This window comes from Cydia amplana, chromosome 11 (assembly GCF_948474715.1).
Source record: "Cydia amplana chromosome 11, ilCydAmpl1.1, whole genome shotgun sequence".
NCBI lineage: Eukaryota > Metazoa > Arthropoda > Insecta > Lepidoptera > Tortricidae > Cydia > Cydia amplana.
The window spans coordinates 1,032,939-1,056,787 of NC_086079.1; the positions used below are offsets into that span (position 1 = coordinate 1,032,939).

The 23,849-nt window shown below is 37.0% G+C and overlaps 3 protein-coding genes across 3 annotated transcripts in view; 2 read left to right on the forward strand and 1 right to left on the reverse strand.

Annotated features, from left to right (window-relative positions):
* The window catches only part of LOC134651923 (uncharacterized), a 343,848-nt gene that overhangs the window by 163,333 nt on the left and 156,666 nt on the right, over window positions 1-23,849 (forward strand). The gene's annotated exons all lie outside the window — the stretch shown is intronic.
* LOC134652037 (uncharacterized) overlaps window positions 1-23,849 on the forward strand; it is a 181,791-nt gene that overhangs the window by 26,897 nt on the left and 131,045 nt on the right. The gene's annotated exons all lie outside the window — the stretch shown is intronic.
* On the reverse strand, window positions 20,714-23,835 carry LOC134652035 (balbiani ring protein 3-like). The gene is made up of 3 exons (XM_063507187.1): window positions 23,789-23,835; window positions 21,923-22,937; window positions 20,714-21,787 (listed from the first exon to the last, which is right to left on the reverse strand). The coding sequence occupies exons 2-3, from the start codon at window positions 22,918-22,920 to the stop codon at window positions 20,722-20,724; spliced, it is 2,064 nt and encodes a 687-aa protein (XP_063363257.1). The 5' UTR covers window positions 22,921-22,937; window positions 23,789-23,835; the 3' UTR covers window positions 20,714-20,721.

Below are 23,849 nucleotides of genomic sequence, written 5' to 3' on the forward strand. Positions count from 1 at the left end.
AACAAGCAACGCTAAGCGGTGTTCGTAGTCTATGGATCTTGCTATATTACGGGTGTCACATGCGCGTTTCTGACTTCTGAAGGAATTTTATTGTTTCTACTATAGAACCTAATGAATATTTTGTAAATTAGCAGCAATGCACTTAGTACTCATCAATCAATTAAAATTAGGTTGGCAACAATGTATTTAATACAATATTTTTTAAGTGGTGATTACACGAAGTATCGTAAAAGTACCAAAAAGATACTGCGTGTATGCACAAATACTTTTTTGGGGAATAGACTAAAGACTTGTCTTGACAACTATAACATAGGGGTTTAAAGGTGTGTGTATGAGATGACCTTTTAAATGACAAATAAAGGTACGGGAGTAGAAAAAATTAAAACAAATATACTAAATGTAAATACTTTCAAAATTGCTTTATTAGAATTAGATATGGGGATATTAGGTATAATTTGAGGTATATTTAACAAAAAAAATTTTAACGGTATTGTATCTGGAGAAACCCAAACTTGGTATGTTTTAAAAAATATTTTTATTATAATAAAAAAAAAAAAATACTCAAATGTAATGATGTGATATATTTTTGGAACCGTCTTAGAAAGCCCTTTCGTTTAATACTACACACGATAGGTTTCTAAACAATTTTTTTTTAATTTCATACAAAAAAAGATGACGTCATAACTCCTCTCGTTTTTTTATTTGTTGGTGCTTCGGGTCAAATTGTTTCAAATGTCCTAAAGATCAATCGTACCGATTTTGATACCTTTAACACCATTTACAGCGTTTTTTGGCGAACCGCTATCGCTATAACAACAGCAAGAGCAGAACACGTGTGAAGGGATCCATGTCTGATTAAACAACTGGTAGTCGAATTTTATTCTTTACTATGCAGCGTGGCATCACACGCGGCGCCGCACGCCGCTTGGCGGCACCGCGCGCGGCGAAACTCACCGCTTTGCGGCACCGCGCGCGGCGCCGCGCACCGCGCTGCGGCACCGCGCGCGGCACCGCGCGCGGCGACGCGCACCGCTTTGCGGCGCCGCGGCGCGGCACCGCAAAATTTTGCGTTGCGGCGGGCGTCGCCGCAGAGCGGTTTGCGGCGCCGCAGATTTCTGCGGTGCCGCGCCGCGCGGCGGCGGCGGTGCCGCACCGCGCACATGTGGCCGGGCCCTTATAGACCACTAGCGACCCGCCCGGCTTCGCACGGGTTAACAAATTATATAAACCTTCCTCTTGAATCACTCTATCAGCTCTATCTATTAAAAAAACGCATCAAAAAATGCATCAAAATCCGTTCCGTATTTTTAAAGATCTGAGCATACATAGGGACAGACAGACAGCGGGAAGCGACTTCGTTTTATACTATGTAGTGAAGAATTGAATGTTTATGAACTCTTATTACTGTCTAGAGTTAGACTAAGATACGTCCGCGTCCGCACTGTCCGCAGTATCTAGATAGCCCAGACGACTGTGCAAAATGTTATTTTACTTATTTTAAACGTCAAACTTCTATGAAAACATGACGTAACAAGAGTCAAACAAGAGCGATAGAGAGGCAGATAACAAAATTTCGTTTTTCGCGATAGCCACTCACAGATCTCCAGATGGAAATATTTTTAATAGAACCATTTTCCTGCAGCGCCATCTGTGTTAAGCTTTGCACCTCATTGCCCTATATTCTACCAATGAGTATAGATTTTATAGAGAGTTACTGTCATTGTAAATTATGTAGCCACAGTAAATTCACCGCCATCTTTTGACAGAAGATTAAAACTGTTAGAACGCCATTTGACTTTGATCCTTATTCTTTCACTGATATGTGTTAGTTTGTAATTATATTGAAATGAACGGCATCTAGGCGAGAATAGGCCAAAGGTATGGTGCGCCATCTTTCGAAAAGATTGAAGAAAAATGTAGAAAACGTAAAAAAACTAGCAACATGTCTTCTAAGGAAACAAGTTGTTACATATTAAGGTTAACTCGTAACCGCTTTAATAATGACTCTAATGAGAGTTAAACACATAACTGACCTTTGTCGGGAAGTGTGATGATATATTCCCACGGTCAGAAGGGTATTAGCAAGGACTGTCAATATTAAGTTCATAAGTAACTAGATACCAGAATCCAATTGTTAAATTTAATGTAGTTCTTCCTCCTTATGTTAGCTCTATCCCAGATAAGAAGCATCCTACATAAGCTCGGAGTCTGCATAAGGAAATACGGCCAGCCTTCTGGGCACCTTGCCCGCTGATGGCTACCTGGACCTAATTTTTTATCTGTAGAACTTTAATTTATACTCGTACATAATAATAGTAAGTTTTATTATGTCTCTTAATGTTTCTTTGTTATTAAATAAAACCAGTATTTCAACTACGTAAGATATTTATTCTAAAGGGGACCACTGATTACCAGTCCGCTGGACGATATCGGCCTGTCAGTTAAACGCAAAAGGTGACAGTTCCGGACAACTGACAGGCTCATATCGTCCGGCGAACTGGTAATCTAATCTGTGGACCCCTTAAAAGGGCCCACTGATTAGCAGTCCGCCGGACGATATCGGCCTGTCAGTTAGAACAAAAAGTTGACAGTTCCGAACAACTGACAGGCCGATACCGTCCGGCGGACTGGTAATCAGTGGGCCCCTTAAGTAAAAACATTCCTTGAATGACAAAGCGTGTTTGTATGTGATCAATACACATTTCCTAGTCACCAACTCACCATCTGTCGCGCAAGGCCGCTGTGGGCGACGTTTACCCACTCGAAGGTTTGTTTGTACTCAATGTTCCAGTTTAGTGGGCCAGTGTTTGAGAAACTATTCAGTTTTTCGATGGTTTTACGAAATTAGTGTAGGTGGAAGATGACTTGAAACAAATATGTGCATTCAGCAGCAGAAGTTGCTAAGGGGGCGAGGTGTTTAAATTACCTTGACACGCTCTTATTTTCTTAAGGCTTATTATTAACCGGGCAACTAAAATATTAAACAGGAACTTTCATTGGGCATATAATAATATAATTTGGCTGTGCATTAATATTTTAGCGCCAAAAAAAATATTTTAGCCTCAAATATAAGCATCATATTATTAAAAAAACTGGCAGCAAAATCAAGCCACCCAAAAAAATTATAGGGAACTTAAAGTGATAGGTTGGCGTCTAAAATAATAAATTGGCAACTAATATTGTAAAGCGATCATAAAATTTAGTTGTCATCTAGTTGTTCACACTTAAGTAATCAACTAATCATAACTGAGCATATCGTTTCAGCTAGGTAGTATTTTAACACAAAAGCAGTTAAATTTAATGAATATTGGTCACTTTTTACACAAAACACTTCAAATTAATTTACCAATATGCAATGGTCAGTATACGTATAGTAGAAATTTCTAATCATGAAACGCCTAATGGCAATTATGCCATTTTTAATTACTAATTTCAATAGTTACCACTGTGTTCTGCTAGAGTCAACAGATAGGTGCGACGACGAGCGAAGCGAGGAGGAGCGTGTTAGGTTGACCGTGTAATGACCAAACAAAATAGCCGAATTAGATAGCCGTTTTCTTTTTAAAATGTGCTTCATAAATGGTCTCCAAAATATTAATTCAGTTGCCAAATAAATACTTGGTACCTGCCTAAAAATAATCAAAAGCTGTAACGGCATTAAAATACAAACTCATATTGATATATTTTAAGGCTCCGTTTTTGTTGCCAAACTATTAATTTTAGTAGCCATTTGTATTTTTTAGATTACCCAGATTCAATTAATTAGTTGACCGGTTAAATACGTGCCTTTTCTTAACAATAGTCGCGTCAAGATTATTTCGAACACCTGGCCCGCTTAGCAACTTCACCTAACTCACAATGCTAACTGAAGTGAACATAGATTTTAAGATTTTATTGAGAATGGACCACGATTTCATGTTAAATATGACATTTGTTGAAATGTCGTTTATGTATAAAATTAACTTAAATGTAACATTTATTTACATAACAAGTTTTCTCATTGCAGTTATACAACGAAACCATTCGCGCTGTGACTCATAAGTTAAAACATAAGTATTAAGTAATTTAGTCAGCAAATAACTTTTTCACATTACATATTCGATAAAGGGCTTTTTCTTCCCTGCTAGGAGGGATCAAGGTGACACTCTTTCGCTACGCTCGGGATTCAATTAAAGAATCCTTCGCCTCGTTCATTATTCAAAGTCAATGTGTCCCGCCGTAATAAATATGTCATTTTGCTCTCTTGTGACCCAATCTACCATGAAATTAAAACTTTATACATACATAATTTAAACTTTCATCGCTTATCTTGGAGGATATAACCAAACGGAGTAGCCGTTAACAGGCATTCCCCTCTATCGAATCTCTATGACCAATGGTCATACGCATTGTATGGACTGACGTTTACGTTACGTATATGTATGTACATTTGACGTGGCCCTCCCCCGCAAAAATCGGCAGACTGTTTGTACAGAAAATTACTGACAAGGCCTTTCCATTTGGTTATATCCTCCAAGTCGCTTAAGTGTATTAATTTCTTCGACTACTAAAATGCTTGCGAATAGATCATACTCGTAAATCCAGAATCAATCTCCAACATTAGCTGAAAGCAAAAACCTCCAAGCAAGTTTGCAAATGCTAACCCGTTTCTGATTCCCCGTGTGTAGGGTTACCAGATGACAGGAATTTTCCTGACATCATGTCATCATGCCTTTGGTCAGGAATGGGGACGGAACACGAAAATGTCAGGAATTTTTTGAATTGATAGACTTTATTATAAAGTAGGTACCTTTTTATTTACTTAAAGTAATCAAAAACATTGTAAAAAAATAAATAAATGAGATCCACTTAATTTATCAATAACTTCGTAATTATTAATTAACAGCTCAATCGGATGGCCATCGCTAACGGCTAGACACCCCCCCCCCCCGTCGTCGTCGTGAAAAATATGAATGTCAGGAAAAATATTCGGAAATCAGGAATTTTGTCAGGAAATTCTAAATTTTTATCTGGTAACCCTACCCGTGTGGGTCACCGTCACCGGACCAGTCCTAATAAAGCAACGAATACATTAAGAACGGGTTGAATCCTGCGTATGCTTAGAGGTATTTAGATGCTACCTACTGCCCCACTTTGGCAGTTACCTACTTGTAAGCTTATTTTAGGTAGGCAAGAGTTTATTTCTGTTCATACAGAAATAGATGTCATACTTATTACGCAGGTGATGACACGTATGAACGTGTCATACCCATTTACCCTGACATGTCGGGATTTTTGGCCTTTTGTCAGGATCGCGAGACTTTGCGAGTGTCAGGGTTTTTTGTAACTAACCATTAGAGATTCGCCAAAAGTTTAAAGTTGGGCAATGGAAGGAGGAATGTACCCACAGCCCCCGTTGTTTCCCTTAAAGTTTTAAGTCATAATGTATTGTTTGTCATATTATCATTCGTCCTAAAACTGAAACCGTTAACTTTTCAGGATTTTCGTAAGGTTATCCTATAGATATGTTAGGTTTGTTTTATGGCAATCTTGAAAAGTGACGCGTTACTGAACCAAATAAATTATGACTAACGAAAATGCGGGCAAACAATATATTATGACTTAAAACTTTTTGGGAAACAATAGATACCCATCTACAGCATAACTAGACATGATTCTTTGAATGATGACATGTCAGGATTTTTCGGATGATGTCCGGATTTTTGACAGGATATCCCATTTTTAGGGTTCCGTACCCAAAGGGTAAAAACGGGACCCTATTACTAAGACTCCGCTGTCCGTCCGTCCGTCCGTCCGTCCGTCCGTCAGTCTGTCACCAGGCTGTATCTCACGAACCGTGATAGCTAGACAGTTGAAATTTTCACAGATGATGTATTTCTGTTGCCGCTATAACAACAAATACTAAAAACAGAATAAAATAAAGATTTAAGTGGGGCTCCCATACAACAAACTTGATTTTTGACCGAAGTTAAGCAACGTCGGGCGGGGTCAGTACTTGGATGGGTGACCGTTTTTTTGCTTGTTTTGCTCTATAATTAATCTAATAATTATTCTAATTAATCCAAAACTTGATTTAATTTAAATCGTACAGGTACCTTTTACGTACCTAATTTTTATCAAGATATACTTTACCTGGACTTTATGATAACTATTTACACAATTTTTCTAGGTTAAACATCAAACAAAACGTTACATAAAAATACTAGTCGCAATAAAAGTATCATAGGTCGTAAACACACTGATACATGGCTAGGTTTATGAATGGTTGGACCTTGGCATACTTAGTATAGTGATCATCTATTACAGTAACATTATGTTTTTTTGTTTGTTATGGTTTTTTGTTTGACTGAAATATAGCGTATAAATTATATTAAATATTATAGGACATTTTTACACAAATTGACTAAGCCCCACTGTAATTTCAAGAACGTTTGTGTTGTGGGTACTTAGACAAGACAACGATATATATGTATAATAGTCTGTTCGGAAAGAGAAGAGTCGTGGTATGTATGGGGCCCAATAAATTCATCGACTACAAATACAGATTTGTATTACTTACAGTATGTATACCTACTTTGTTTAGGTATGTCAACTTTTTCGACATTATAATTTAGGCTATCAAGTTGTCCTCAATTTTTACGATTTCGAGTCATGGTTGATTTGTTTTCTATGTATTTATATATAGAGTCTGTTCGGAAAGAGAAGAGTTGATGAATTTATTGGGCCCCAACATACCACGACTCTTCTCTTGAGAGTGAATGCTACACACAAGGTTAAACTGTTTTAATCTTGTGTGTAGCATTCTTCAAACAAAAGACTTTGCTAAGCATTCCAGCACAACAGGATTAAATGCATTCTGATTAAGTAAACGCTTTAAATGCTATTTTCGTGATATCTCACATTATCCTGACACAAGCCTTTGGATCCTGGCCAACTGCCTGTTTACAGACGACTGTCTTGCATACAAAACATTGAGATAGGTAGGTAGATAGATAAAGCATTTATTCGTTTGCCATAATACAAAAAAAAAAGAATAATCATCAATAAAAGGCAGGTAGGTTTGCTGTGTGCGTTGCTGCAGAAGAAAAGTGTTTTGGCACAGTAAAGGATGACTCACGTTAGACCCGGCCGTGTCCGGGCCGGAGCTTTTAGAGCTTCGTTTTCTATGGATAGATTCACGTGATCACCTGTCATCTGTCATAGAGAAGTAAGCGCTCGAAGCTCCGGCCCGGACACGGCCCGGTTTAACATGAATCATCCTTAATACGCTCCAATGTTTCAGGTAAAGCACTCATAATTCTGCTATATAGGTAAATTTATTTTGATCGGGACAAGAGAAACAGTAGGTCCTATTATATTGCCTTCAAATAGCCTTCAAATGTTTAACTTGCTGCAATGCTACCCCGTCTCGCCTAACCTAAAACAGATAAAATGTAATCGGCACCTTTGTTGATCTAAGAGCATATTGGCTACGATAGCTGCTTACCATCAGTCAGGTTGTACATTTCCACTCACCTTTGTACACACGCGAAAACAACAACATCGTTAGTACAAAGTAAATGCAGATTTGTGTCGAAAACTAATTTAGTTTCCAAAAACAAAAGGCAATCGACCGGTCGTCCGCGCAAACTAAGAGCGCGTTTACACTGTATACAGTTTAGAATATAAGGACTTTTTATTTTGGTCGTGTATATCGCGTCGACAACGAAAAGTTAAAAGCCATATTTTATTATCAAATCAAATCAAATCAAATATCATTTATTATCAGGCAACTAAGGCCTATAGATACATACCTTACAAACTACATACATACAATAATAAAAATCTTACAAATAAATAAAATAAATAAATAAATATTATGGGACAATCTTACACAAATCGACCTAGTCCCACGGTAAGCTCATAAGGCTTGTGTTGTGGGTACTAGACGACGATATATATAATAATATAGATACATATAAGTACTTAAATACATAGAAAACATCCATAACTAAGGAACAAATATTTGTGATGAACACACAAATAAATGCCCTTACCGGGATTCGAACCCGGGACCTCCAGCTTCGTAGGCAGGGTCACTACCGACTAGGCTACGGAGGCCGATAACAAGCTAAAAAATATTTTATTTCGGCGACACGATGGTTTCTGGATGGATTATGGCGCGATGACAGTAATTGACGCATCTAAAATTTAAAGCCGGTTTACACACATTACAGTCAAATTAAGCTGGAAGGGCGTGATGACTTCTGACTGTATCCGTGAATCTTTAGCCAATTAATAGTGTGAGTGGTGCTGCCGGATCAAAATTCTTTTCGTTGTCTTGTTTCGGACCATTGTCACGCTAGTATATCCGTCTTCTATCAAATAAAAAAAACGACTAATGCTATCGCATATCTTTCTAGCTGTAGATTATATTTTTTGGGGACAAAAAACAAGACAACAAAAATAATTTTGATCCTGACACTAAACTTATATTCCGAACGACGCCAATTTACTTATATAGACTTGCATATAGACACCGACGCTCGGGAGACGCTAGTGTGGGGTGTAGATGATACAATCGGATATCCAAGGAGAGGTAACATTGTGAACAAGCCTTTAGACGTCGCCTGCGCATTTTACGAGATTCCATCAACCTTATGGAATGTAATGGGCGTTAAATATTATTTTTGGATTTACGTTGTACGCTTAATGTGATATTCCGAAATCCTAAAGGAATTTACGTAGGTTTTGTTTACTAAATGAATGAACAGATGTTTTGCAGTTGTTTACTGTGATTTACTATAGTTTTTGAGTAATTGCTTAAAAACAAGTTCAATGTTCATTTGTTATTTTCCTGTTGTGAATATGTATTACCTAATAGAGAATAGGTACCTAAAGATGTAGTGAATAATTGTTTTCCATGGTATTTTCAGTACTTTTATGTACCGAGACTGATTGAAATAGCAAGACATGTTCGTAAATTTCCGTGAACATACGATGGAAAATAATTATGCACTACATCTGTATGTTCATACACACATACCAGTTTTTTTAAGGTGCTGACAGACTTGAGCATTCTCGCGAACAGAAGAGTGTACTAGCGTTCGTAGAACGATTCACCGAATCTCCTTAAAAGCTGCAATGCACTTTGTTCTGCTTGAGTGAATGTTCAAGTTACAGCGAAATTGGAATCTGTACAAACTTGTTCAGTTAAACAACTGCCGGGCTAGCACATGATTGGCGCGACAGTATCTCGCGGCGATAGACTACCCGTCCTTCTTTAATTAATACAGTTAGAAAAAGACGGGTAGTCTATCTCGCGGCGAAATACTGTCGCGCCAATCATTTGCTAGGCCTACTGAATAGAAAAAAACGCACAGGTGCTGTCGCGTGTCTGGCACGCTCAGTGTCATGTAGGGTTAGTTGTTGATCAATGAAACACTAAAAGTTTAAGCCTTCCTATCTCTGGTGTTTTTAAAGTTATGAGTGTGATATTTCGTATGAAGATAAACAATTTATTTGGCTATCATATGGCGTTCTTGGTTTCTACTTATTTTTAACAGTTTCTGTGCTTTTTTTGAAAAATGAGTTTTGTTTCATTGTGTACTTGTGCATGTTTTCAATGAAACACTCTAATTTTTACAGTGAAACAGATGTAATATATATAGTCTACCATGAAACATCCTTAACAAACATTGAAACGTTGTAATAAATAAGTTACATTAATACATACATCCTTTCAATCAATTAATGAGAAAGGAAAGGAGAAAATAGTGGTAGGCTGAAATTTGTTATTTAAAAGGTTTCCAAAATATGGAATCGTTATAAGATTGCTGAAATATCTAAAAGCGAAAGACTTGTTTCATTGTACGCACACCTAAGTTTCATTGTGAATCGAAAATCTGGTCGGCACTTACGGCATGCTGCGAGAAAGGCGCCTTTTATGTCCACGGAGCATGATTGCCAACTAGGTGGACGCGGGAGGGTTTTAAGCATCTCCATGCTTGATATCATACACTTTCTTGCAACATAGTGATTATAAACGGCTGTTTCAATGTTAGACATGTGACCTTAACCTTGCCATCAATGAAACATTCAACATATAAACTATCCTATCTCAGCCATTTCTAAAGTTAAGTATCTTATATTTTGTCATATGATAGACAAATTATTATCAATTTTCATGGTATTTTAGTTTCACAAATTTCGCACATAGTCTTTAATTAATTAAAAAAATAATGAGTTTGTTTCATTGTGTACTAATACTGGTGTTCAGTGAACATCATGTTTCATTGTTTACTACATAAATATGTTTCATTGTGAGACTAGGGGGTGTTTTTTGAAACAATTAAAAAAAAACTGCACCAAAGAGTGAAAGAAATTTAAAAATATTTAGTTCCAAAGTAACTTTATTAACACATAGAACACAACAAAAAATTAAATAACGCCAAACTAGACTCTATATCTTGGTAAAAAATTGCGAAACATAAATGAAAAATATTACTTTTGTCACACGAATTCACAATAACGCTCGTAGCAACGTGCTCCTTCTCCGAGGCGCGCTCGCGTATTGGGGAGGTGCTGGGGGTCCCTGAGCCTGCCCTTGCTTGACAGACGGCACTAGCTGATAACACCTAGTTTCTGAGATATCGCAAAGTTTCACTGTGTACGATTGTTTCAATGTTCGACAACTGACCCTACATAAAAACTTAAAAACCAACCTTTATCCGACAAATCATACTGTAATAGTATTCACCACTGCTTCTCAAATATAGGCTTAATTACATACACTTTCAACCAAATAAGTATAGTTAATTCGCCTACGGAAGCGAAACGAATCATAACTAAGGCCAGGAAACACATTTACAAAAACGTCAAAGCTTCTAACGTTATATAAGAACTTAAATCATTATTCATTCGAAGCTAAGCCACGCTAAACTATAAGGCTGAAACGACCTTTATGCCCAAACGTAAAAATTTCCGAACAGTTGTATGAATCTTACGTCATTACTATTTTGAGAAGCATTATGCGCCTACGCCTACAATTAGCAAGTGATGTCATGCAACGAGTCCTTATTTGGATCGATCGTCGACAAGTGCCTTTTTAAGGTTTGTCGTACACGTAAAGTGTTTTTTTGCTCTTGGTTTAAATTGAACTGCAGTGTAGTATAATAAGTACTGTAGAATATAAAGAGAAAAGTAAGCACGCAAATGACAGTTTTATGTTTTTTTTAGAGTTCCAGATATAATACGGGCAAGGTCGAATTGGATTATCTATTAGTACCTACAAAAAAACAGTTGTGTGATATGATGAAACAATTTTTTGGCAAAATTCATAACATCATTTCTACAATTCCTATGTACATTTGTACCTAATTAACTTACTCATAGAATAGGGAGCTCCATCTATTCACCAAAGTTGATCGAAAACTGACGAAATAAAACGACAAGATAATAGAAATCTGCACAAATCTTTGTTTACAGGTCCGTAATCTTCTGTCATTAATTTTGCTTTTTTACTTTCTTTTACTCTTAAAATTATAATGAATAAATATAATGGATATGTAAGATCATAAAATAATATCCTTGTTAGTCACTTGAAATCCATATATAACTATCCATGCCGTAATCGGCAACGGCGAGTCTAATTACAAGCGTGAGCTCTGATATGGCTGGCAAAGCCGAATTTACTTTTAAAAACTCTATCGCAGGTGGGGCAGAATCCACAATGTCACCGAAGTTAAAAAACGTAACTGCGCATAACGGGGACCGTTCTCATAACGCTAATATAATATTATCACGCGACTTGGTGCATGAGCATGTTAAGAAGTAGCGGGTTCGATCCCAGCGATAGCTTAAATTGTGGCGCTTACCGTAACTATAGCGAGACGAAGGCGGGAGTTATAAGCGGTTAACGGTTATGGTAAAATATAACAAAAAAATGTTTATACATTTTAGCACCTTTATATTGTTGAAACTGTTGGTCTAATTTGGAAACGCAATATTTTACCATCATGCATATTTATTGTAAATTGCCGTTAATGCGACCAAGCGTTCTTACTCCATCGAATTGTTTTCCGATTGCTCTTATTTGATCTTCTTTTTCTTTGCCGTAATCCTCATAAGATAAGATAATCATTTATAGGATTCATCACTGAGTGATGCGGCGATCGTGGACACTCTTTCAGCAACGCACGATCTTAGACTCGATGCATGCTAACCTGCATTGTGGCTTATTGTTTCCGATGATATTCTATCCACGCATGAACGCGTGACCATACGATCATTCCTACACTTTTTTGCCATGTATCGATTGGACGCCGTTCAGTGATCATATATTTCTACAACCCCTCTCGTCCAGATCTGCTCAGATGTCAGGATATGACACATATAAACTCGTATCGCTTGCCTTGCGCTTACATAGATACGTAATTATGTGTATCTTTTGACTTCTTGGCCACGTCCAGCACGTCTAATTAGCGGAATCTAATCAGCGGAAAGTAAGAATATTCTTATCTATTCTTACTTTCCGCTGACGCTTGTAACTTGCACTGCGTCTAACGGAATCATTTCACGCTATAGCAAGTGGCGATGACGCAGCCGTGAATCGGTGACATGCAAAATCATCGACGCCGATACCACATGCATAAACTTGTCTGCAATGTTGCACGATGATTTACAACTTATTTAGCAGAAATGGGACAACGGTTTACGAGTAGAGTCTGTGCGGAGAGAGAAGAGTTGTGGAATGTATGGGAACCAATACAATTTACGACATTTCTCTTCTCTATCCGCACAGACTCTATACATAAACATTATAGCATCAAGCATCCCACGGTCCTAATACTAGTACAATACAAACTTCCAATGAAATTTAAAACATTGTTGAATGGATCAGAGTTGCTTTTATTTTGTTTCGTTTGATTTTAAAACGAAACAAATTCAATTATTAAATTGTACAACGGGACTTAAACGCGTATCCAAGTTTTAAGATTTTGAGTTTTAATAATGTGTAAAAATCGTGAAAGTCGAAATCAGTGTGAAACAAATTCAATTTTGTTTTCTAAAAACCGTTGATTCAAATTTGGCTGGCAATTTTTCTTGTGTGGTGGGCCGCAAGGGGATTAGTATATAATAGGAGGGTTAATTGTTTGTTAGAATGGCCGTTTTAAGAAATATGTCTGTGGTATAAATTGCCACGACTTCAAATACAACGTATAAAAATGGTGGTAGTAATTAAAATGAAATGCAATCATGTTTTTCTAATTGACACAACATGCACGAAATATATATGTGGTTACAGAATTTAATGATCTCAACTCAAAGAACATTATATTTTTCTATGGGCGAGATAGACATTTATTAATATCTGAATACGAGAAAATATAGTATTTGTAGAATTTTACCGTTGTAACTAATTTCGGAGAAAACTATGATACCATATTAAATAGCAAGTCCCACGGATACTGCGTATAAAATACCGAATTTGTTTATTTAAAAATAAAATATCGTTTCCTGCGTTTTATTTGAATTACTCTTATAGCCTTTTTATTAACTCGTGTTTATAACTGGACGTACACTAATATTACCAAACATTTTAGTACTTATGTCCATGGAAAAAGGTTCAAAATCATACATGTATGATTAAGCAATAAAGATCTGAGTCTAGATAATAAATCACAGAAACTGGGTATAAAAATGCTTTTTTACAGTTCGCGTCGACACATGATATTTTACATGTAAGCAATTTAGCAATTTTTTTCTGTTTTTGCCGGAGGATAATAAAGTATGGTACATTAATTGACCGAGCGAAAGCAAAGGTCTCCGTCTCAGCCTGGCCAGAAATTTGGTGAGCGGTTTTGATAATTACTTCTTAATTTTTTTTTTGATTCAGATATTGGTAATTTTTCAAAATTACATGGTGGTTCACGAGGTCTATATACGGCTCATAGAGCCACTAGTAGGTATATTTCTATAATTATTAAAAATTATTACCCGTATTTCCTCCTAAGGCCCAACGTACAAAAGTTTTCCTATTTTTCATTTGAACCTTGTTGTGCCTATAGTAAACTGGGGAATGTGTAATTCGCGAATACAAATGTAAGTCTCTTTCTAACAAGGCAAAAAAAACACGTTTAGTTCCGACAAGGTATAAATAATATTACTACACAAATAAATCACGAAATACAAAACAGTAATGGTACCTACAAAGGTTAACTCAATAAATAAATAATTTAAAACATTATTCCTCAATCAAAACAGACCCGTTGGTTTTACAAATAATAAGCTCTTATACCCGATTTTATCTTTCGTCCTCCTCATATTTCTCGTAAAATATTTATTTTCGTTTTGTGCAAGGACCATTAGCAAGCACAGCGCACAAAAATGGTAATAAGTTCAAAAATCTCATTACGCATTCTTATCACATTAAAGCACTGTTACGGCCGTAAAATATGACATGCAAAGTCATTATGCCATAGCAGGAAAACATGGATTTTTGAGCGTGCGCGCAATAATCGTGAAAGGGCCAATTCACACTTGAATAATAATTAACGGCGCAATTCGAGAAATGATTTAGAGATTCACTAGATATGAAATAGTAAAGATATGTGACGTTCCACGAAAAAAGGTACCATTGCCCCGGCTGAATATTGGAGCGGCGTTAATAATAGCGTAAGCGCCAGCCGCCATAAGGTACCTTTTGCCGTGGAACGTCACATATCTTTACTTTTTCATATCTAGTGAATCTCTAAATCATTTCCCGAATCGCGCCGTAGTATCATGGACCTAGAATATTACGGACGGACTGTCACCTAAGACAAACTGTGACACTGCAATGGCGGATGGTTTGAATGTGTGTGTGTAGACGAGTGTTACCATGTAACACAAATTCTCCCCTAATGGTGAACCAATTATTTATAATATCGTCCTTGTTTTCAAATAAAAAAATTAGGACAGTTTTACGTTAGACAATAAAAAAGGTGTGTACGTATCTGATTTTATAGGTCTTGAAAATGCGCAATATTGCACAATTACTTTGTCCAAACATTATTTTCAATACCTAATGATATTTAGCATCGTAATGAAATCCGTTCGTCATGTTTTTTTAATTTATACATTTAACTTGAAACATATCTGGTTTTCAACAAAAAAATTATAATACATAACAAACAAACGTTAAGTATCGCTCCTTAGTATCGGAAAATTACCATACCGACCTAGTTTGAAATGCATAATCAATAATTTAACCATTTACCTAAATGATCTCTTAATACATAATGATTTAATAAGAAGGGTATCAATTACCCTACTTTCGGGAAATTACCCTATTCATGTTACTGGTCACACTCCTGTTTTGCAGTTTGATAATTTATAAACAACAAATTATCGTGATTTTACGTACTAATTGATAAACTTAAGTATGAAAAGTTATTCCGTGACTTTTTTTCTTTCGATCGGTACAATTCTAGCAGGATTTAGCTACGCATATTTTATATTTTTCTTCGACATGTTTACTTCAATGACGTTTCGATTCGTCTGACGGCAAACTGGTGGATGTGGGCTGTCAATGTGTGTGTGTCACGCGTAAATACTTAGAAACTGGTGGATGTTGGAATCACAGTTGTGTTGTAAGCGAAACTCTGTCCGTAATATTATAGGTTCATGCGTAGTATTATTATGTTGTAGCGTGTGAATGAATAGAATTTTGGAATTGTCAAAAACTAAGAATAAAATAGTATAGTACGCGAACGATATTAGTCTAAATATTATTAGTTCACACTATAAGGGCGCATTTAGACGGTGCGCGAACTCGCATATAATAACACAATGTCATGAAACTCGCATGCAAGTTCTCGCACCGTCTAAATGAGCCCTTAGTGTAAAAGGATATGTAAAAGGATAACTGTTTCGTTTAATGACTAGAGTATCTAGGATTATTTAAAAAAAAACCGGCCAAGTGGGAGTCGGACTCGCACACGGAGGGTTCCGCACCATCAACAAAAAATAGAGCAAAACAAGCAAAAAAACGGTCACCCATCCAAGTACTGACCCCGCCCGACGTTGCTTAACTTCGGTCAAAAATCACGTTTGTTGTATGGGAGCCCCACTTAAATCTTTATTTTATTCTGTTTTTAGTATTTGTTGTTATAGCGGCAACAGAAATACATCATCTGTGAAAATTTCCGGACGGACGGACAGCGGAGTCTTAGTAATAGGGTCCCGTTTTTAGGGTTCCGTAGCCAAATGGCAAAAAACGGAACCCTTATAGATTCGTCATGTCTGTCTGTCCGTCTGTCTGTCCGTCTGTCTGTCCGTCTGTCTGTCCGTCTGTCTGTCCGTCTGTCTGTCCGTCCGTATGTCACAGCCACTTTTCTCCGAAACTATAAGAACTATACTGTTGAAACTTGGTAAGTAGACGTATTCTGTGAACCGCATTAAGATTTTCACACAAAAATAGAAAAAAAACAATAAATTTTTGGGGTTCCCCATACTTCGAACTGAAACTCAAAAATTTTTTTTTCATCAAACCCATACGTGTGGGGTATCTATGGATAGGTCTTCAAAAATGATATTGAGGTTTCTAATATCATTTTTTTCTAAACTGAATGGTTTGCGCGAGAGACACTTCCAAAGTGGTAAAATGTGTGTCCCCCCCCCCCCTAACTTCTAAAATAAGAGAATGATAAAACTAAAAAAAATATATGATGTACATTACCATGTAAACTTCCACCGAAAATTGGTTTGAAGGAGATCTAGCAAGTAGTTTTTTTTTAATACGTCATAAATCGCCTAAATACGGAACCCTTCATGGGCGAGTCCGACTCGCACTTGGCCGCTTTTACCCTTTGGGTACGGAACCCTAAAAATGATTAACAGATTCATCTTCAGATTTAAGCACCATTTACAACAATTTTCACATAATTATTTCATTTTAATAAAATAAATTTAATAAAAGAAGAAATTCTACGAAATTCATAGTGAAATTAGTGAATGCTTGTCAATACCCAGTGATCACATCCTTAGTTTCTTAAAGACTATTTTCACCGCGACACGTAAAGGACAGATTTAATGACAGTCCTGACCGAATCATTAAATTCTTGTATTAGGAAGTGGTTTTATTGTTTCTTTGACCTTTATAAGACTCCAATGGATCGATTTGGAGATTTTATCGGTACAGAAATTACTAACATCACTCGACAATGTTTCCTTATTTGACAATAATTGTTATTAGCCTACTTAGTAACCATGTGATATTTATCACATTTGCTCCTTGAATTATTCTACAAATACAATTTCTATATTATGTGGCAATACAAGTGGGTAAATAAATTTAAATTAATTGAAAGAATCTGCACAAAAATCCATTCGTCCGTTAACCAATCGTGCTCCTAATTGATTAATTAATACAAAATGCAAGCAAACACGCACGCATCCGTGCCAGGTTGTCTAAAACACACTTATACAGCGTTTATACGGCCAATTACCTCTCAACGTGAAAAATTAGGTTTTTTGTATAGTTTGTGGCTTTCGGAAATGCTGTAGGAGTACTTGATAAGGTAAATTAGTTGTACAGTCAGCACTAAAAGTAGCGTATCAGACAATGCGTCTAACTAAAGTAGGTGTATTCTTTTATCCGAGCCACCAGCATGTGCACATCCGTGGGACACGGCACAGATTCAACCCATCCAACATTTCTTCGGTCTCAATGACGGTGCAGCCATACCTAGCCCCACTACCTCAACTCTGCACTAGCGCCATGTTTTTGTTGTTGCTCATTTTGTCTTTTTTTTTATAATTTTACGTTTTTGAATTTTGATTCAAAGAAAAAAAAGGTATTCTTTGATAGCTTAACAAGAAGAGATATGTTTCTCTATATAAATACAGTCAAAACCTTTTATAACGACATCGAAGGGACTACTCATATTTGGTCGTAAAAACCGATAGTCGTAACAGCCGATGACGTACCTAATACTTATTATTACATGTGTGATTAATAATATACTCATCTATAAAATAAAAGTACATTTTATTTATTTCACATGAAAATTATAATAAAAAGACATTACGTACATAATTATGTAATTTATTTTCTTTTACTTTGCGACATGTTAAAAGTTTCACGAATAACTCAACAATCATTGACGTATAATATCTAAGGACGGGCTAATGGGGCACTAAACATGGCTAGTCCAGCGGTGCTACCCACGAATTCCAGCCAATCGTGCAGTCTAACGCGACTAGTTGCGACCAATACCGCGCGTAATGCGAACTCGTCAACCAATCGCGCGCGTGATGCGAACTCATCAACCAATCGCGTTGTAGCGATTTCACACCGCTGTACTGGCCCCTGTCATGCCTCATTATTATTGCCCGTAAAGCCAGTCCCTATTATACGTCAATGGTTCGGATAAGTAACAAACTGACTGAAAAGAAATGAGAAAGCGGGTTTTGGGTTTCGATTATACTGCATATACGTGTACCTATTTTGTTTTTGAGAAATACAATAGACCCTAAACTCGAGTTGTTTTTGTTTACTTTTGCGATCTTGATGACTTTAGTGTGCCAGATGTGGGAAGGGGATACTGCCCTCACCTATTCAAATGTTTACAATACGGCTGGTCGTTCTAACAGATATAATTCTCCGAAAATATCAGTTAAATGTAGTCGCTTAAAGAGATATGTTGTAATAAGCGATGTCGTAAAAAGCGGTGTTTTTTATAAGGCGGTCTAATAGAAATCAGCCGGGACCTTTGATTTTGGTCAATATAACCGGTATGTTGTTCTAAACGATGTCGTCGCAAACGGTTTTGACTGTATACCTAAATATATGAATTTTGCATTCCTCTAAATTATTCCATGAGTATATTGCAGTCCCTATTTCTGTCATTTTACGGTTTGAGGATCTTGTAGAATAATAACGTCAAATCACTCAGTTTACAGTTCAAGTTTAACCATTCGGGCCACTTGCTTACTGGGTCAAGATAAATATTCTAAACCACATTATCACGTTTACTGCGCCGCGTAAAACAATTACTTTCTATAAACATTTACGAGTTACGTCTTATTTCTACTGTTGTTTATTACTGTTTATGTTATTAAGCTGTTCGCTTAATTACATTGCTTAGATAACTAAAATCATAGTTTATTTTAACGATCATTGTAAATTATTATTTACTGTTAAGAAACTATGCGTTATATTGATTGTTGTGTTAATGTTACTGTTTGATTGTTTCAGGTAAAATCTTCATTTCAAGCTCAACATTATATTATTAATAGATTACTATTACCTTGAGAGAGATACTAGAGAAAGATGGGAGATCCTTGTAATAAACTGGGTAAGTACCTACGCAATGGGTTTCACATTTCGATACAAAACAAACACTGCTCCGACTTAGCCCTTCAACAAAATTATCAAATTTTAATCAAATATAGACTAAAATAAATACGAATATATTTAAGCAAGATAAATCACGCATAGTTATTACTGAACCGCCCATGTTACAGTATTATGAGTAGTAGTAGTAGTATGCATTTAGGTATTTCGTTCATTATGTGTTATGAGCTTAGGTTAATTGACCATTAGGTATAAAAAAATAGGTAAATCAATTTTCGGAGACTCTTATCTTAGGAGGTATAAAGGAGATAATGTTGTGACGTTAGAAACCAATTACAGTGAAGTCCATTTATGATGACACCGCTTATACTGACCAACCGCTTACTATGACGCATTACTGTGCGAAGTTTGGTTTTCATATTATAAAATTCTTTGGGACAAAGTCGGATAAGATGACTTCGCTTATAGTGACAAACCGCTTACTATGACCTATAAATCCTATTTTTATGGAATTATGTCCGGTTATACTGACAAATTCGCTGGTTTTCGTGGCCGTGGGGACTCTTTCCCTGCGAGGACGTTTGGTGCGTGCGTGCCGTTTAAGTTGTTTTTAGTTTTTATTATCGGTGAAAGTTGATAATTGATACAAGGTTAAAACTCATTTCTAACAGAGTAATTTGAGATTAATTTGGAAAATTCAACCAAAATAAGAAGTTAATCAACTATGCTTTATTCATATAAAGCCAATACAATATAATACATAACAAACAAACGTTAAGTATCGCTCCTTAGTATCGGAAAATTACCATACCGCGGACCATACCATATATGCGGATTTCATAATCCGCTTAGTATGTTTGTCACTTCCCTTCGATGTCATTATAAGCGGATTCTACTGTACTATGGCTAGATGGCTACCCTACTAGCTTGAGACGAATCGCCTGCGCTCTTTAAGATACGAGAATATACACACTACGTGACAAGACCTACTAAGGACTTTAGAAGAACGGTCCGGCATACTAATGGGTTACTAAGTGGCTCAAAACTACTAGTTGCCAGCTTGTTATGAATTGTTTTGACATGATGAAAAGGGGAATGAGGATTAATTGATATTTATTATGGAATATTTTAATTGTATTAAAATAATAAAGGAATGAAATTGATATAGCTCAAACACCGACATGAATAATATATGAAGGATACATTGGATAAGGTTGACTTTTAGATCTAAAAATACATCGTTTTATTAAGTCTACTAACATTTAGTCTTCATAATGTAACAAATAAGTACCTACATCTAACATGTTGAATATAAGAAGAAAGAATATTTCATCGACACTAATATATGTAAATTCCATAGTATACCTAGGTATAGGTAATAATAATTGTATAGGCACTTTTATTTAATTTATCAAAGTGACTGACTTGACATTGTCGCAACAACAATCGCCACACCTTTGAACGTTCCCTGCTTCATCGCGGCATGCACCGACGTAAACTGCCCCTTCGGTCGCAATGCAAGTGCACTTGGAACCATCACATTCGCATTTACAGGAGCCACACTTGCAATCATCGCATTTTACAAGTTTCCCCTTGTCTTGGCGGATGCAAACGCAGGATTTTCCTTCAGTTGGGATGCAAATACAGCCGTCTTTGTCACATTTTCCCTCGCAAATATTCCCAGGTTTGCAGCAAGCGTCGCTAATGCAGTCACAATCATCGCATTTCTTAATTTTTCCGTTTTCATCACGGCAGATGCAGATGCAAGCAGCACCTTCAGTAGAAATGCAAGTACATTTAGAATGGTCGCATTTGCATTTGCAAGAGTTACACTTGCAATCATCGCATTTTACAAGTTGCCCCTTATCTTGACGGATGCAAACGCAAGGTTTTCCCTCAGTTGAGATGCATATACAGCCGTCTATGTCACACTTCTCCCCATTTTTGCAACAAGTTTCATTTGCGCAGTTGCAGTCATCGCATTTCTTGATTTCCCCATTTTCATCACTGTATACACAAATGCAAGGGGCTCCTTTCGTAGCAATACAAGTGCATTTAGAATCATCACACTTGCAGTCGCAAGAGTTGGACTTGCAGTAATTGGATTTTAGAATATTCCCTTTGTCATCTTGACGGATGCAAACGCAGGATTTTCCTTCGGTTGAGATGCAGATACAGCCGTCCCTGTCACATTTCTTCTCGCAAGTCTTCCCAGGTTTGCAACAAGCTTCAGTAGTCCAGTTGCAGTCATCGCATCTCTTCACTTTTCCACTTTCATCAAGGCATACACAAATGCAAGTAGCACCTTTAGTGGCAATGCAAGTGCACTTGGAATCATCACACTTGCAATTATCACATTTTACAAGGTTCCCTTTATCTTCTTTAGAGACACAAAGACAAGGTTTTTCTTCTGTAGGATTGCAGGCGCATCCTTTATCGTCACTTTTCCTCTGACAAGCTTGGCATGGTTGAGGATTGCAGTTTCCTGCAGCGCAGTTGCAGTCACTGCACTTTATTTTTCCACTTTCGTAAGGGCTACAAGTCTTAGTAGCCTTGCCAGTAGCACCGCCAGTGTTTTTAGTATCATCACAATAGCAATTGCAAGTACACTTGCAGTCATCGCATTTCTTAATTTTTCTGTTTTCATCACGGCAGACGCAGATGCAAGCAGCACCTCCAGTAGAAATGCAAGTACGTTTAGAATGGTCGCATTTGCATTTGCAATAGTTACACTTGCAATCATCACATTTTACAAGTTGCCCCTTGTCTTGGCGGATGCAAACGCAGAATTTGCCCTCAGTTGAAATGCATATACAGCCGTCCTTGTCACACTTCTTCCCATTTTTGCAACAAGTTTCAGTAGTGCAGTTGCAGTAATCACATCTCTTGATTTTTCCATTTTCATCAAAGCATACACAAATGCAAGTAGCCCCTTTAGTGGCAATGCAAGTGCACTTGGAATCATCACACTTGCAATGGTCACATTTCACAAGCTTCCCTTTATCTTCTTTAGAGACACAAAGGCAAGGTTTTTCTTCAGTAGAAATGCAGGTGCACCCTTTGTCATCAGTTTTCCTCTGACAAGCTTGGCATGGTTGAGGATTGCAGTTTCCTGCAGCGCAGTTGCAGTCACTGCACTTTATTTTCCCACTTTCATCACGACTACAAGTCTTAATAGCCTTGCAAGTAGCACCGCAAGTGTTTTTAGTATCATCACAATTGCACTTGCAAGTACACTTGCAGTCATCGCATTTCTTTATTTTTCCACTTTCATCACGGTATATGCAAATGCAAGCGGCACCATCAGTAGCAATGCAAGTACACTTGGAATTGTCACATTTGCACTTGCATTCCTTGTTAATCTTCTTACTATTTTCGTCGCATTTCACGATCTTTCCTGTTTCGTCACGACGTAGACAAATACAAGTGCAGTCTCCAGTGGTAGAGCAGGCACAGTTGTCACATTGGCAGGTCTTGCACTGACATTCGATCTTCTCTTCAAGGCAGATGCAGGATTTTCCGCCATCTTGGATACAGAAACAGTTGGTGTTGTTGCACTCCATGTTGCACTGGAGTTTGTTTGCGACTTGGCAGCAAGGCATGTTGATGAGGAAACTATCTGTAAAATAAAAGTATTATGTTAATTAAACTTGTTTCTTAAAGCGGATAATATTACGGGTACACCACAGACAATCCAACCTCTAGACATAGCATAGTCGCGCTACCCCCTCTGCCACACATATGGTAGCGTTACTCCATCTTCGAGTCAATCCTGTGCCAACGTGCTTTGAACGGACCAATCACGGCACGGGATTCGCTCACCTCGTCCCCCCGCACCCCCGTATTTTTGGCAGCATCGGTTTCATGAAAGAATTGGCCTAAGCTCAGTCTAGAGATTGGATTGTCAGTGGGGTACACTAATTGTGTCTGATATGAGGAATAAGTAGTAAGAATGTTTTTATAAAACCCTGACTAACACAAACAAAATATACATCTAATAAAAACATAGAGTATGATGGACGTTCGTAATAGTTAGGTATATACTTCCATATCAGTTTGAGATCGATAGTATTGTATCGTTTTGAAGACACTTAATAAAAATACCTTTTTAAATGAGAAAAGTGAAAGTTAACTCGCGTCAAAAAGTATCGTATTAGGTACATCACTATCACTACATAGTATAAAACAAAGTCGCTTCCCGCTGTCTGTCTGTCCCTATGTATTCCGTTTTTTTTAAGATAGTGATTCAAGAGGAAGGTTTATGTATAATTTGTTAACCCGTGCGAAGCCGGGGCGGGTCGCTAGTTACGTATAATAATGTCTAAATCGTAAAATTTGAAATGTTAATCTCTAACGATAACGTCTATAATCATCATTAAATAATATAATCGCATCTCAAGTACCATTTAATTAAACAACAAACAAACAACCAGTTAAACGCCCTTTATCAAAAACAATTAGCAATCTTACCTTATCAATTATCACTTCCCACAGCGCTCAATTGACTCGTACTGATAACCGCAGCGCGCGA

What these genes read in the sequence shown, in the direction of transcription:
- LOC134652035 (XM_063507187.1), bottom strand. Translation starts at nt 22,920, where the DNA reads ATGCCTTGCTGCCAAGTCGCAAACAAACTCCAGTGCAACATGGAGTGC. An exon ending in TGCGATGACTGCAAGTGTAC is followed by an intron (nt 21,788 to 21,922) that starts TTGCAATTGCTA and finishes CTGCAATCCTCA; the next exon opens with ACCATGCCAAGCTTGTCAGA.